Source organism: Lithobates pipiens, unplaced genomic scaffold (genome assembly GCF_037356315.1).
Source record: "Lithobates pipiens isolate NorthernLeopardFrog02 unplaced genomic scaffold, aLitPip1_a1.2 Scaffold_27, whole genome shotgun sequence".
Lineage (NCBI taxonomy): Eukaryota > Metazoa > Chordata > Amphibia > Anura > Ranidae > Lithobates > Lithobates pipiens.
In genome coordinates this window covers 214,411,380-214,427,580 of record NW_027507788.1, presented here as the reverse complement: position 1 = coordinate 214,427,580, position 16,201 = coordinate 214,411,380, and the positions used below count along the sequence as shown (strand labels likewise).

The 16,201-nt window shown below is 43.4% G+C and overlaps 1 protein-coding gene across 1 annotated transcript; it reads left to right on the top strand.

Annotated features, from left to right (window-relative positions):
• Positions 1 to 53: 53 nt before the first annotated feature.
• Positions 54 to 11,759, top strand: LOC143933304 (myo-inositol 2-dehydrogenase-like; the record flags this gene model as incomplete). Its single annotated transcript, XM_077456180.1, is given in 3 exon segments — positions 54 to 173; positions 7,632 to 7,788; positions 10,763 to 11,759. Coding segments are annotated over 3 exon segments (426 nt in total), but the record flags the coding sequence as incomplete, so codon positions are not given.
• Between the last annotated feature and the right edge of the window lie 4,442 nt (positions 11,760 to 16,201).

Sequence of the window (16,201 nt, the reverse complement as noted above, 5' to 3'; positions counted from 1 at the left end):
TTACATTTTGTGTGATACCGCAACCATGTAATTCAAACTTCTTTCCTTGCCTAGATCTGGGCACAATGAAGGATGCGGATACGGTGAACATCAGCATGAAGTTTTCTAGCGGATCCATAGTAAGTTTGGACATCAGTCAGCACTGCACAAAAACTTGTGACCAAAGGCTGGAGGTAAGTCCGGGCTACATGAAAAAAAGAAAACTTAAAACGTGCACATAATTCATAATTCGCATGAAAATCTTAGACCACACCCGGCTTCCTTATACAATACATCCTTGTAGTGGCATCATCCTTTGCTAATGGCTGGCTTGTGTCACTGCTCTCCTTAGGTTATCCCAACTATTAGGGCTGATGGTCTTTGAGGAACTTTGGAGCTGAACCTTCAGAGCACCCAATTGTTTTGTTTATACACCTTATGTATAAAAATATGAAAAAAATATTTATTGCTTTTGGTGTTCGGTTGCAAGGTGTTTCGCCACAGCAAGCAGAGTCAATTCCAGGTATAGATTTTCTGGTACAGTCCCAAAATTAACTTCCGTAGTTTGAAGGTGCTGATTCTGGAAAGAGGAAAAGGAAAATAAATTAATAGAAGACCTGGAAAAAGATATGCACAGAAAAAAGCTAATTAAAGCGGAACTTCAGTCATTTTTTTTCATCTTTTCCATCTATTAAATCTTCTGCTCTTGTTGTTTTAAGTGTGGATAGTAAAAAAAAAAAAAAAAATGTTCTGCCAGTAAATACCGTATTTATCGGCGTATAACACGCACCCCAATTTAAGAGGGAAGTTTCAGGAGAAAAAACTTTTTTGTGTGCCCATCTGCAGCCTGTTCTGTGCCCATCTGCCCTCTCATCATATCTCATATGATATCACGAGCCATCATCCGTTTCCTCGGCTCTCACTCGGCAGTCACATACATAGTCCCGCCTCCGCCATCAGCATTGGACCAGCTCCTGTGATAGACAGAACACTGGTCCAATGCCAGTGGCCTAGGCGGGGACTGTGCTGGTGGCCGAGGCGGGACTCTGCTTGTGACCTGCGAGCCGAGTGGGGAGGAGATGACGGCTCTGTGATTTCCGGCGGCACTCATCCCCGTCCTTCCCCTCTGAGGTACGCTGTCGGGCATATAACATGCACCAGTGATTTTCCCCCTATTTTCATGGGGGGGGGGGAGTGCAATAAATACGGTACCTTCTACAGCCCACTTCCTGTTTCTTGTAAAAAGCCTAGTCTTATGTCATAATGAACAGCTCTCTCTCACTCTTGTGAGAGTTTGCCAGGAAGGAGTCATAAGAGGGACAATTAAAGCTGCAGAGCTGGAGATGTGCCTCTGTGTAAATCCAGGAAGTGAACAGGCAGCAGCTTCAGCTGCCCACAGTTAAAATGGCTGCAGCCAGACTCGGTGGAGGGAGATTTCTGCAGCATATTTGGCAAGTACAGAATCGCAGTGTGTATGTGTGTGTGTGTGTGTGTGTGTGTGTGTGTGTGTATATATATATATATATAATATAGAAATATGCAAAGTGGTTGGAGGGAAGCTTCAGAATGGCAAAGATGTTTTTATTACAAATTATGTGAGCAGACTGCAGTTCCTCTTTAAGCTGAACTTATTCACATTTAAAAAAAGAGGCATTTGAGGGTTTTTACCAGACTGGAGAAATTTAAAGCTGAGATTTAATCAGTTTGTTTTCCTTTCCTGGTTCCTTCTTTTTACTTCATTATTGTGATATTGAAAGTTTAAAAATGTAAAGTAGTTCTAAAGGCTGAAAGTTTTTTTTTTTTTTTTTTTTTTTTTATCTTAACCACTTCAGCCCCGGAAGGTTTTACCCCCTTCCTGACCAGGCCATTTTTTTTAGAGGGATACAGCACTGCGTTTCTTTAACTGACAATTGTGCGATGATGTTCCCAAATAAAATTGATGTCCTTTTTTTTTATTTTTATTTTTTTTTCATCACACAAATTGAATCTTCTTTTGGTGGTATTTTATCACCTCTGGTTTTTATTTTTTGCACAATATAAACAAAAAAGTGACAATTTGAAAAAAATAATGGCAATGAGGAGGGAGAGTTGAGACACTCCTGCAATGTTGCTGTGTATCAAGATGGGCTCAGGTAAGTATTAGGGGGCTGCTGCATAGAATGCATTAAGATGAAAAAAAAACTTCTGCCTTTACAGCCACTTTAACACATTTTCAAACCCCTCTCATTGCAGACCCCCCCTCCCAGCCTCACCTTACACTTACCTGAGCCCGATCTCGATCCAACGATGTGCAAAAGAGCAGCTGCTTTTGGCTTTCTCTCTCCTCGTAGCCTCAGAGACTTCTGTCTATCACAACCAGTGAGGAGGGGACGTGGCCAAGCCACGTTCTATGTGTCTTTAGACACATTACCTTGTCTCCGTACTCCTCTTAAGTGCAGTGGGCTGGCTCTTGGAAAGGGTTATGCAAATATTTAAAATACCTTGATGGGTGGATGAATGAGTGCTCCAAGGCAGACTGCCCTAAATAACACCCTCATGTGATACTGATTGAAAGAACTGAAATCCAATAACTGAAGGGGTGGCCCAGGGACCTTCAGGCTGGATAGAAAAGTTGATGATGCTGGATGCTTTCAGCGCCTTTGTAAAAAATGAGGGCACGCTAAGGGGTTAAGTCCAGTGAGGTGCATGACTCCTCCTGGGCTTAGCTCTATAATTTATATCTGACAGCTTTATAGTACTTCCAGAAGACAGCTATCACTGTAGTTCTGAGAGCCCAACGCTGATCCTTCTGAGCTCTGCATCTTGAACAGGATAGTTGCTGCAGCTGCTGTGTCTACCCCTCCCCTCCTCCTGCCCAATCACAGAAGCCTTGGTATTATGTGAACACATTCCTAAAATACAAAGGCTTCTGTGAATGGGCAGCTGAGTGGAGGGGTAGACATAGCTGCTCTATGTGTTTCTCTCCCCTCATCCCCAGAGTGTCTCTCCAGCTGAGCAATAAAGCTGTCAAGTGTAAATAATAGAAATTATCCAGCCCAGGATGTCATGCACCTCCTTGGACTTAACTCAGTGTGCCTTCACTTTTTACAAAGTGACTGAATTCCTGGAATTTATCTTTATGGTTTTCAGATGTTTAAAAAAAAACATAGCTCCAGGGATCAGTAATGCTTTATAAGACAACGTCATCTATGACGAAACGCGTCTGGGAAGGCACACAGTGACGTCACCACGCTGTACGAGGGGAGGACGGGCTCCCGACCGAATGCCGTTCGGCTTTCTGACAGTTTTTTTTATATGCGTTTTCTGATGCAAGTTTTTGTAAGTGCAATTATTTATTTTGTTTTAATAAAAAAGTCCAATCGGTTTTACACTATCAGGGCCTCCTCCTCTTTTTGACTTATCAATAGTGCAAATATCCGTTTGGGATTGCTGATCTTGGGAGATTTAAGTGACGCCGTAGATACCTGTGGTAGGCTGATCCATACGTTTTGGTGTACGAGTAATGACACGGATGGTTCACAATTAACCACTTAAGCCCCGGGCCAATTTGCAACCAAAGGACCAAGACCCTTTTTGCGATTCGGCACTGCGTCGCTTTAACTGACAATTGCGGCGGTCGTGCGACGTGGCTCCCAAACAAAATTGGCGTCCTTTTTTCCCTACAAATAGAGCTTTCTTTTGGTGGTATTTGATCACCTCTGCGGTTAAAATTTTTTGCTCTATAAACAAAAATAGAGCGATAATTTTGAAAAGAATTCTATATTTTTTACTTTTTGCTATAATAAATATCCCCCAAAAATATATAAAAAAAAACATTTTTTTTCCTCAGTTTAGGCCGATACATATTCTTCTACATATTTTTGGTAAAAAAAAATCGCAGTTAGCGATTATCGATTGGTTTGCAAAAAAAGTCATAGCGTTTACAAAATAGGAGATAGTTTTATAGCATTTTTATTAATATATTTTTATTTTTACTAGTAATGGCGGCGATCAGCGATTTTTTTTAATTTTTTTTTTATTTCTTTTATTTTTAATTTTTTTTAATTTTTTTTTTTGTGACTGCGACATTATGGCTGACACATCGGACATTTTTGACACATTTTTGGGACCATTGTCATTTATACAGCAATCGGTGCTATTTAAATGCAGTGATTCCTGTGTAAATGACACTGGCAGTGAAGGAGTTAACCACTAGGGGGCAGTGTAGGTGTTATGTATGATTTTATGTGTTTTTTTTATCGTAGGGAAGGGAAAGGGAAGAGACGGTCGGTGACCGCCACAGTAGGAAGCACGGGGAGAGGTTTGTTTACACAGACCTCTCCTCGTTCTTCAGCTCTGTCACTCGATCGGGTCCGCTGATCCCGCGGCCGCGGTTACGGAGCTCAGGACCGGACCCACGGCTGGGCACTTAAAGAGCGATCTGCTCTCCTCTCCTCAGAGATGACTTCCGTGTGAGGAGAGGAGGAGCCGATTGCCTAGCATCCGGCTGTTTGTTTACATCACATGACGGCTGTGATTGAACGCGGCCATCATGTGATCAGGAGGGCCAATCACAGAGCCCTCCTGTCGATCCGAGATGCGCCGTGTCTGGGTGACACATGGGCACATCGGGATCGCGCCGCTGCGCGGGCACGCACGCGATCCCCCTACTTCTGATGGACGTTCAGGAACGTCCACTCAGAAGTAGAGAGCTCCCACCCGGCCGTATATATGTACATTGGCCGGGTGGGACGTAGTTAAGTGGTTAAACCCTTATTTGTTTTGCTGTTTGGTAAGCGCGTTCACTTCTCGGTGACGGGCACTTGCTTGCTGTTTGTGTGGAATCACCGTGGTGTCCTGATAAGAACTTATACAAAGGACTTATTCCTGCAAGGTGTTTTTCTCTTTCCTGTGGTTGAACTGTTGCCTTAAAGTCACTTTTAAAGGCTTACCTGTAGGTCCAAGAAATATCTCCTAAACCTACATGGTTTAGGAGATATTTACTAAAAGACAGTGACAGCTGTCTACGGCGCATGCGCCTTGGACAGCGGCACAAAGGCGCACTATCGCTGTTAGCAGCATGCCGCTGCTAACGGTGATATGCCGCTCGTGTCGGCTCCCGTGCGCATGCGCAGGAGTGACGTCATCGCTGCTCCGGTGCTGTGAGTGGCCGAAGCAGCGATACCCGGAAGAAGATGGAGGCCCCGGACTACAGGGGACAGCGGTGACATCGCTGGCTCCTGTGTCAGGTAAGTGACACATAATGGGCTACTATGCGATGCATAGTAACCGATGCATAGTAACCCATTATGCCTTACCTTTGCAGGGAGACAAAGAGGGAGTAAACCCATCAGGGTTTACTTCCTCTTTAAGCAAATCTATTTTCGATCGATGTGAATATTTTGAGGATTCAGAGTCATTTATCACATTATTCAAATTAATTTTTTATGTAATTTATTTTATTTTATGATTATATGAACTAATATTAATTTGGTTATTTAAAGAGGAAGTAAAGGCACTTAAAAAAAAAAAAAAAAAAAAAAAAAAAAAAAATGCAACCTGCAAGGCAAAAGCATAATGAGCTAGTATACACAGCATACTAGCTCATTATGAATAACTTACCTGAGAACGAAGCCCCCGAAGCGGTCCTCCGTCATCATGTTCGCTGCTGCCATGTATCCCGGAGTGACTCCCGGGTCTCGCTGCTCCGGCACGAGCGGCATATCGCCTGCGGCCTGCCCAGTGCGCCTGCGCCGTAGACAGCAACGGCTGTCTTCAGGTAAATACAGTGGTGTGAAAAAGTGTTTGCCCCCTTCCTCATTTCCTGTTCCTTTGCATGTTTGTCACACTTAAGTGTTTCGGAACATCAAACCAATTTAAACAATAGTCAAGGATAACACAAGTAAACACAAAATGCAATTTGTAAATGAAGGTGTTTATTATTAAAGGTGAAAAAAAATCCAAACCATCATGGCCCTGTGTGAAAAAGTGATTGCCCCCCTTGTTAAAACATACTATAACTGTGGTTGTCCACACCTGAGTTCAATGTTCAATTTCTCTAGCCACTCCCAGGCCTGATTATTGCCACACCTGTTCACAATCAAGGCATCACTTAAATAGGAGCTGCTTGACACAGTAAGGTCCACCAGAAGATCCTTAAAAGCTACACATCATGCCGAGACCCAAAGAAATTCAGGAACAATTGAGAAAGAAAGTAATTGAGATCTATCAGTCTGGAAAGGGTTATAAAGCCATTTCCAAAGCTTTGGGAATCCAGCGAACCACAGTGAGAGCCATTATCCACAAATGGCGAAGACATGGAACAGTGGTGAACCTTCCCAGGAGTGGCCGGCCGCCCAAAATTACCCCAAGAGCGCAGCGACGACTCATCCAAGAGGTCACAAAAGAACCCACAACAACGTCCAAGGAACTGCAGGCCTCACTTGCCTCAGTTAAGGTCAGCGTTCATGCCTCCACCATCAGGAAAAGACTGGGCAAAAATGGCCTGCATGGCAGAGTTCCAAGGAGAAAACCACTGCTGAGCAAAAAGAACATCAAAGCTCATCTCAATTTCTCCACAACACATCTTGATGATCCCCAAGACTTTTGGGACAACATTCTGTGGACCGATGAGACAAAAGTGGAACTCTTTGGAAGGTGTGTGTCCAAGTATATCTGGCGTAGAAGGAACACTGCATTTCATAAAAAGAACATTATACCAACAGTAAAATATGGTGGTGGTAGTGGGATGGTCTGGGGCTGTTTTGCTGCTTCAGGACCTGGAAGACTTGCCGTGATAAAAGGAACTATGAATTCTGCTGTCTACCAAGAGATCCTGAAGGAGAATGTCCGACCATCTGTTCGTGTACTCAAGCTGAAACGAACTTGGGTTCTGCAGCAGGACAATGATCCTAAACACACCAGCAAGTCCACCACCGAATGGCTGAAGAAAAACAAAATGAAGACTTTGGAGTGGCCTAGCCAAAGTCCTGACCTGAATCCTATTGAGATGTTGTGGTATGACCTTAAAAAGGCCGTTCATGCTCGAAAACCCTCTAATGTAACTGAATTAGGACAATTCTGCAAAGATGAGTGGACCAAAATTCCTCCAGGACGCTGTAAAAGCCTCATTGCACGTTATCGTAAACGCTTGGTTGCAGTTGTTGCTGCTAAGGGTGGCCCAACCAGTTATTAGGTTTAGGGGGCAATCACTTTTTCACACAGGGCCATGATGGTTTGGATTTTTTTTCACCTTTAATAATAAACACCTTCATTTACAAATTGCATTTTGTGTTTACTTGTGTTGTCCTTGACTATTGTTTAAATTGGTTTGATGTTCCGAAACACTTAAGTGTGACAAACATGCAAAGGAACAGGAAATGAGGAAGGGGGCAAACACTTTTTCACACCACTGTATCTCCTAAGCCGTGTAGATTTAGGAGATATTTCTTAGACCTACAGGTAAGCCTTAATCTAGGCTTACCTGTAGGTCAAAGTGGTTTGTAAGGGTTTACAACTACTTTAATAGTGCCTGTGGTGCAGCTCTCGAGTCTTTATCTTAATGTTTTATAAGAATCTTTTGTTTTTTAAGGTTCAGTTTTTGTAGTTGTAAGATGTTCAAAGCATGAAGTCAACGGTTTCTGCAAACTAACCCAATGTCCTCTTTTCCTTAGCTGTACGGCTGTCAGGGATCATTACGTCTAGACAATCAGAATCCTCTGTGCATTATAGAGAATAACTCGTCTTTCCCAACTCTTTCCCATTCACATCATGAAAGGTATAGAGAAGCTTACAAAGATCTCTTCCAGCACTTTATACGCACCATCAAAGGTCAGTATTGCCACCTCCTTAAAGAGACCATGTAACCTTTTATCTATTCCGGTCAAAGTGTTTGTGTGAATTCTACCTGAGACCACTTTATTCTGCCCTCTCCGACACTCACCCACTGTGCCTTCTGTGGGGACGTCCTCCGAAATACACAATGTTTGAACTCAGGGGAGATGGTGGCTGCTAGGCTTGAGTACTGCATCATTGGGGAGAAAGTCATATGTGCCCCCTTCATGATGTATGATAGTATTGGTATATATGTATAGAGTGCAGAGATCACGACTATGCTATGTATAGAGTGCAGAGATCACGACTATGCTATGTATAGAGTGCAGAGATCACGACTATGCTATGTATAGAGTGCAGAGATCACGACTATGCTATGTATAGAGTGCAGAGATCACGACTATGCTATGTATAGAGTGCAGAGATCACGACTATGCTATGTATAGAGTGCAGAGATCACGACTATGCTATGTATAGAGTGCAGAGATCACGACTATGCTATGTATAGAGTGCAGAGATCACGACTATGCTATGTATAGAGTGCAGAGATCACGACTATGCTATGTATAGAGTGCAGAGATCACGACTATGCTATGTATAGAGTGCAGAGATCACGACTATGCTATGTATAGAGTGCAGAGATCACGACTATGCTATGTATAGAGTGCAGAGATCACGACTATGCTATGTATAGAGTGCAGAGATCACGACTATGCTATGTATAGAGTGCAGAGATCACGACTATGCTATGTATAGAGTGCAGAGATCACGACTATGCTATGTATAGAGTGCAGAGATCACGACTATGCTATGTATAGAGTGCAGAGATCACGACTATGCTATGTATAGAGTGAAGAGATCACGACTATGCTATGTATAGAGTGCAGAGATCACGACTATGCTATGTATAGAGTGCAGAGTTTAGGGGTGCACTATGCACAGTTTGCTACCCCAACCTCCCCCACGAAGATTCTACTCGCATCTCTTTCACCTCCGTGGCCCAGCTCTCCTACCATCAGCTCTCAGGTGCTGCAACTGCCATCGCCTGTAAGGGAAGCCGACACGGAAGCCTTGCAGCTGAACAACCGGTTCCCTACTGCGCATGGGTGAAGCGAGCTGCGCTTTGTGAATGGCCAAGCGGTGGGGGAAGTAGGAGGGGGGCCAAATTTCCGGGAGACCTGGCCACGGCCAGGTCTCCTGGAAGCGGGGGTTCCCGCACACACACACACATTAAAAGTGCAAAATGTGGCATAAAGAGGAGGTGGGGGGGGGGGGCAGATAAGCAGAACTTCACCTTTTGGGTGGAGCTCCGCTTTTTAACTTTTTAAATTTTTATATTTTTTTTACTTTGCGGTCATATCATGTGACATAAATTATCTCTAGGGTGTCTGCTTTAAGAAAAGATATAACGTTTGGGGATTTTGTGTAATCTTCAGGCCTAAAATTATTTTTTAATCGTGTGCAAAAACTGCTTTGGCTGTGAAAGTGGTTGTAAACCCTCCCCCACAACTCTGTCCCATGTAAATCGGCATAAAAAACCCTAATGAACACTGCTAGTAGATATCTCCTTACTTGCTTAGTATTGTTGTAATCCTTTTTGTTCTTTAGAATGACGTCACTGATTTACGGCACACACTCTATGTGCTTATCTATCTGTTATCAGGACTTCCTACGGCACACAACACTGAACTCCCAGGAGGCTGCATAATCATTCAGAGCTTCCTCCTACACACCATTTGACCATGTGACATCACATGCAGTGTAAAGCAGGGCATGGGACAGCATTACTGCGGTCTTATCAGCTGAAGCTGATAGGACTCACACAGGCAAACACTAGATCATGGATATGCAATTAGCGGACCTCCAGCTGTTGCAGAACTACAAGTCCCATGAGGCATAGCAAGACTCTGACAGCCACAACCATGACACCCAGAGGCAGAGGCATGATGGGACTTGTAGTTTTGCAACAGCTGGAGGTCCGCTAATTGCATATCCCTGCACTAGATAATCAGCGATGAACAGGGAAGCAGGGTTGCCATAGAAACATTGGATTGAGAAGGAGGCTTGGTTAACAGTACAGGAAGTGCTCAATGTAAGGGCGGAAATAAACTCCACTGTGGACTCAGAAAACAATACTTAAAGCGGTTCTTCACCCTAAAGGGGAAGTTCCGCTAATCTGATCCCTCCCCCCCTCCGGTGCCACAATCGGCACCTTTCAGGGGGAGGGTGGTGCAGTTACCTGGATAATCCAGGTATCTGCACCCACTTCCGGGCAGACCGCCGCAGACGCCCCGCCCCCCCGTTGTGTTCTGGGAAACACACAGTTCCCAGGACACAGCGGGGGACCAGAAGAGACGCGCAGCGCGACTCGTGCATGTGCAGTAGGGGATCGGGCAGTGAAGCCGCCATGCTTCACTTCCCGATTCCCTGACAGAGGATGGCGGCGGTGGCAGCAGCGAGACGAGCGATCGCTCGTCATCTGCCGCCGACATCGCTGGACCCTGGGACAGGTAAGTGTGATTTTATTAAAAGTCAGCAGCTGCAATATTAGCTGCTGGCTTTTAATATTTTTTTTTAGGTGCAGAACCACTTTAAGATAGTGCTGCCTAACCCCTGGAAACAAGTTTTTTAAAGTTTCTTTAAACAGCAAGTAATATGCGATTTGGGCTGGATTACAGTGGCTATAGTCTGATAATTACTTATTATAATGGACTAAATGAAAAGAAGCATCAGAGTGGGAGCGTTTACTTCCTCTTGAAAGGGTTAAAGGATAAGTTCACCTTTGGGAACATGTGACATTTCCCCCACCTGTAAGCTTTGTTCGTTTAAAAAAAAATAATAAAATGGCGCCTAACTTTTTTCTCCTAGATTCAAAGCAAATTTGTCAAGCCCTACTATAGAGGGATATGCTTTGTTCATAGTTTATGTCTGAGGTTTACAACCACTTTTAAAGGAATGTCTTGTTTTGCAGGCAAGGAATGTCCAGCAGTCACCAAAGAACAATACCTCTGCGCACTGCAGATCGCGGCGGCGGCCGAGCAGTCATGGCGCAACGGATCAGCTGTAGACTTGCGGAACGAAGCTGTAGATATATCTATTATAAAGACTGAGGTTATGTGATCTGTTGGACAGCAGAGGAAGGGTTTCGAAGTTCTTCCTTTCTTGACCCGCAGAAACGGTCGATTGCACTTGTTTCGGCTCGAGGTTTTATCCAGACGGTGCTTAACACAGACTGCTGTGTCTCACATCAAATCTGAGGTCTAATTATTCATCTCTGAAGGATAACGAAGAATTCACAGCGGTATTCCCTTCCTACAAAAAAAAAGCCTAAAGGCGATTGGCTTATGTGGGCATCTCTTCCCGTTATGACTTCCTTCTCGTCTGATTGGCTTAGGTCCCCTGCTGAATTCCGCTTTCCTGGTGGACCCCATTGGTTAATCTTCCTGCCAGAGCTCATTGCTCCTTTCCGCCTTAAAGTCTCCACTTGTATTTTTTTTTTTTTTTTACTTTCTAGTTTTCAAGCTTCAAAATCTAAAAAATGGATTGATAATGAAGAACAAATGTCCTGCGTTCTTTTGACCGACACATCACATAGGTTCTCTGTATCTTGTATTTAAAGTGAAAGTCCACTTTTTGCTCAGGAAAACAAAAATCTCCCCCAGGGAACCTTTACAGGTTCCTCTCAAAAAATCAGAATATCATCAAAAAGTTAAATTATTTCAATTTAAAAAGTGAAACTCATATATTATATTGATGCGTTATACACAGAGTGATATATTTCAAACATTTTTTTTTTATAATTTTGATGATTATGGCTTGCAGCTAGTGAAAGCCCAAAATTCAGTATCTCTGAAACTTCAGTATCTCAGAAAATTTGATTATTACATAAGACCAATAAAAAAAAAAAAATTTTAATACAGAAATGCTACCGGCCTTTGGCTCGTCTGCATTGTTGGGTCTGGTGTCTCTCATCTTCCTCTTGACAATACCCCACAGATTCTCTATGGGGTTTAGGTCAGGTGAGTTTGCTGGCCAATCAAGCACAGCAATCCTATGATCGTTAAACCAGGTATCGGTACTTTTGGCAGCGTGAGCAGGTGCCAAGTCCTGCTGGAAAATTAAATCAGCATCTCCATAAAGCTGGTAATAAAACACAGCGGAGTAACACCAACAGATGAAATGGATCCCCAAATCATCGCTGACTGTGCAAGATTTTGCATTTGCAGGGTGGAGGAAGAGCGGAGAGGCACAGAACCCCAAGCTGCATGAGGTCCAGTGTGACGTTTCCACAGTCGGTGATGATTTGGGGGAGGCCATGTCATCTGCTGGTGTGCTGGTCCACTGTGTTTTACCAAGTCCAAAGTCAGTGCAGCTCTCTAGCAGGAACTTCTAGAGCACTTCATGCTTCCCCCGTGCTGACCAGCTTTATGGAGATGCTGATTTCATTTTCTAGCATACCTTGGCACCTGCCCACACTGCCAAATGTACCAATACCTGGATAATGGTCATGGTATCGCTGTGCTTGATTGGCCAGCAAACTTGCCTGACCTAAACCCCATAGAGAATCTGTGGAGTATTGTCAAGAGAAAGATGGGGAGACACCCGACCCAACAATGCAGACAAGCTGAAGGCCGCTATCAAAGCAACATGGGCTTCCATAACACCTCAGCAGTGCCACCTTGATGATCGCCTCTATGCCACGCAGCATTGATGCCGTAATTCATGCAAAAGGAGTATTGAGTGCATACTATACTGTACATGGACAGACTTTTCAGTAAGCCAACATTTCTGTATTAAAAATCCTTATATATATATATATATATATATATATATATATATATATATATATATATATATATATGGTCTTTTGTAATAGTCTACATTTCTGAGATACTGAATTTTGGGTTGTCACTCGCTGTAAGCCATAATCATCAAAATTAAAAGAATGAAAAGCATAAAATATATCACTGTGTGTGTAATGCATCTATATGAAATATGAGTTTTACTTTTTGAATTGAATTACTGAAATAAAATTTTTTATATTCTAGTTTTTTGGAAATGAATGAATGAAATACTTATATAGCGCACAATGCGAACTGAATCGCCTCTATGCACCTATGTATGATGCAAGGATTTCAGCAAATGTTTTTTGCAGAACCCTGTCCATGCTCTGAAGGGCTCCGATGTAAGTGGGTGCCACGTCTCCTTCTCAAAATCATTGCTAATCTGAAGAGCATACCTTTTGTTCTATTCACCCGAGCAGTCTTCATGGAGTGGCCTCGGGGTCCCCTTAATTTAAGTGTCTTTAATACTTTCAAGATATCACCCCAAAAATTCTATTCCTTTCACGGAAAGTCTGTGTGGAAAATCGGCAACCCTGTCACGCGACTATATGCCGTATTTGCACAGAATCAATTGCATTTCTGTGGCTTTCAAAAGTTAACTTGCGGCAGATCTTCATCGGTTTTTTTTTTCTTTGCTTTTTTAAAGCCTAAGTGGACTTTTCCTTTATGACTCCTATTGACATGGGAACAGTTGTCTGGTATACAGACAAACCCATCCTATAGAGGCCCTTCTAGCCCCTGTGATGGTAATACCATCATCATGAAATAGAATGTGACCTTTCACAGTGTAGATAAGGAGCACAGGAGGGCGCGTTCTGAGTGTAGTAAATGCCATATTTTATTGTGGTAAAAGGCAGTTGGCAACTCTACACTTAGGTCATGCCCTTCTGTTCTTCTTATCCGTTCACTCAGAGATACTTCAGTCTCTTAAGAGGTGCTGCCTCAAGTGTCTTGAGGCCAGCATGAAGTTGCCCTGGATTTTCTGATTGAACTGTATGGAAATTTGGCTGAGCTCATTGTACTGTCATTGTACACGTCACTGAAGACGCCATTAATCCCCTTATTTTTATTTTTTTTCCTTTCCTTTCACAGTGTGCATTCTCCTTTTAACCTCTTGGCGCCAGTGCCTCCTGGCCCTTTAAGGGGTTTCAGATCCCGGGAGGCAGGGTGAGGTTTATGATCATGTGACCACTGTGATTGGCTACCACAGCAGTCACATGATCGGCTTTCCATTAGCCTAACACAGGGGTCTCCAAACTTTCTAAACAATGGGCCAGTTTACTGTCCTTCAGACTTTAGGGGGGCCAGGTTGTGCCCAGAGGGAGTAAACAATGCCCGATCTCTCTTATTAAGGGGAGAAATAGTTGGTGTCAATGGGAGGAATAGTGCCCCATCGTTGGAGTTAGTGGAAAGAATAGTGCCCCATCGTTGGAGTTAGTGGAAAGAATAGTGCCCCATCGTTGGTGTCAGTGGGATGAATAGAGCCTCAAGAGCCAACTAAAGGCAGGGGGCTGCAGTTTGGAGACCACTGCTCTAACAGCAAGTCGAATCGCAGCAGTTAAAAAAAAAAAAAATTATTTGGAGGAAGCTGAGATCAATAGAATGGACTTTTCTGAGTTAAGAATATACAGTATCTCACAAAAGTGAGTACACCCCTCACATTTATTTTAAATATTTTCTTCTATCTTTTCATGTGACAACACTGAAGAAATTACACTTTACAATGTAAAGTAGTGAGTGTACAGCTTGTATAACAGTGTAAATTTGCCGTCCCCTCAAAATAACTCAACACACAGCCATTAATGTCTAAACCGCTGGCAACAAAAGTGAGTACACCCCTAAGTCAAAATGTCCAAATTGGGCCCAAAGTGTCAATATTTTGTGTGGCCATCATTATTTTCCAGCACTGCCTTAACCCTCCTGGGCATGGAGTTCACCAGAGCTTCACAGGTCACCACTGGAGTCATCTTCCCCCTCCTCCATGGTGACATCACGGAGCTGGTGGATGTTGGAGACCTTGCGCTCCTCCACCTTCGTTTGAGGATGTCCCACAGATGATCAATAGGGTTTAGGTCTGGAGACATGCTTGGCCAGTCCATCACCTTTACCCTCAGCTTCTTTAGCAAGGCAGTGGTCGTCTTGGAGGTGTGTTTGGGGTGGTTATCATGTTGGAATACTGCCCTGCGGCCCAGTCTCAGAGGGGAGGGATCATGCTCTGCTTCAGTATGTCACAGTACATGTTGGCATTCATGGTTCCCTCGATGATCTATAGCTCCCCAGTGCCGGCAGCACTCATGCAGCCCCAGATCATGACACTCCCACCACCATGCTTGACTGTAGACAAGACACACTTGTCTTTGTATTCCTCACCTGTTTGCCGCCACACACTCTTGACACCATCTGAACCAATTAAGTTTATCTTGGTCTCATCAGACCACAGGACATGGTTACAGTAATCCATGTCCTTAGTCTGCTTGTCTTCAGCAAACTGTTTGCAGGCTTTCTTGTGCATCATTTTTAGAAGAGGCTTCCTTCTGGGATGACAGCCATGCAGACCAATTTTATGCAGTGTGCGGCGTATGGTCTGAGCACTGACAGGCTGACCCCCCCCACCCCTTCAACCTCTGCAGCAGTGCTGGCGGCACTCATATGTCTATTTCTCAAAGACAACCTCTGGATATGACGCTGAGCACGTGACCTCAACTTCTTTGGTTGACCATGGCGAGGCCTGTTCTGAGTGGAACCTGTCCTGTTAAATCGCTGTATGGTCTTGGCCACCGTGCTGCAGCTCAGTTTCAAGGTCTTGGCAATCTTCTTATAACCTAGGCCATCTTTATGTAGAGCATCAATTCTTTTTTCTTTTTTTTTTTTCAGATCCTCAGAGAGTTCTTTGCCATGAGGTGCCATGTTGAACTTCCAGTGACCAGTATGAGAGAGTGAGAGCGATAACACCAAATTTAACACACCTGCTCCCCATTCACACCTGAGACCTTGTAACATTAACGAGTCGCATGACACGGGGAGGGAAAATGGCTAATTGGACCCAATTTGGAAATTTTCACTTAGGGGTGTACTCACTTTTGTTGCCAGCGGTTTAGACATTAATGGCTGTGTGTTGAGTTATTTTGAGGGGACAGGAAATTTACACCGTTATACAAGCTGTACACTCACTACTTTACATTGCAGACAAGTGTCATTTCTTCAGTGTTGTCACATGAAAGGAGAGAAGAAAAGATTTACAAAAATGTGAGGGGTGTACTTACTTTTGTGAGATAGTGTATACTGGAATCAGTTTTTTTTTGTTTAGTGTCACTTTTAAAGTAGGGTTGCACCGATACCACTTTTTTAAGACCGAGTACAAGTACCAATACTTTTTTTTTTTCAAGTGCTCGCCGATACCGATACTTTTTTTTTTTTTTTTTTTTATTTTATTTTTTTTAATGTCATGTGACAGTTTTCAAAGCACAATACAGACTAATGATATCTTCTTTACAATTATGAAGAACTGTAACTCAAGAGATTAGCAGCACTGATAGGTGGCACTGACTGATGGGCACTGATATGCA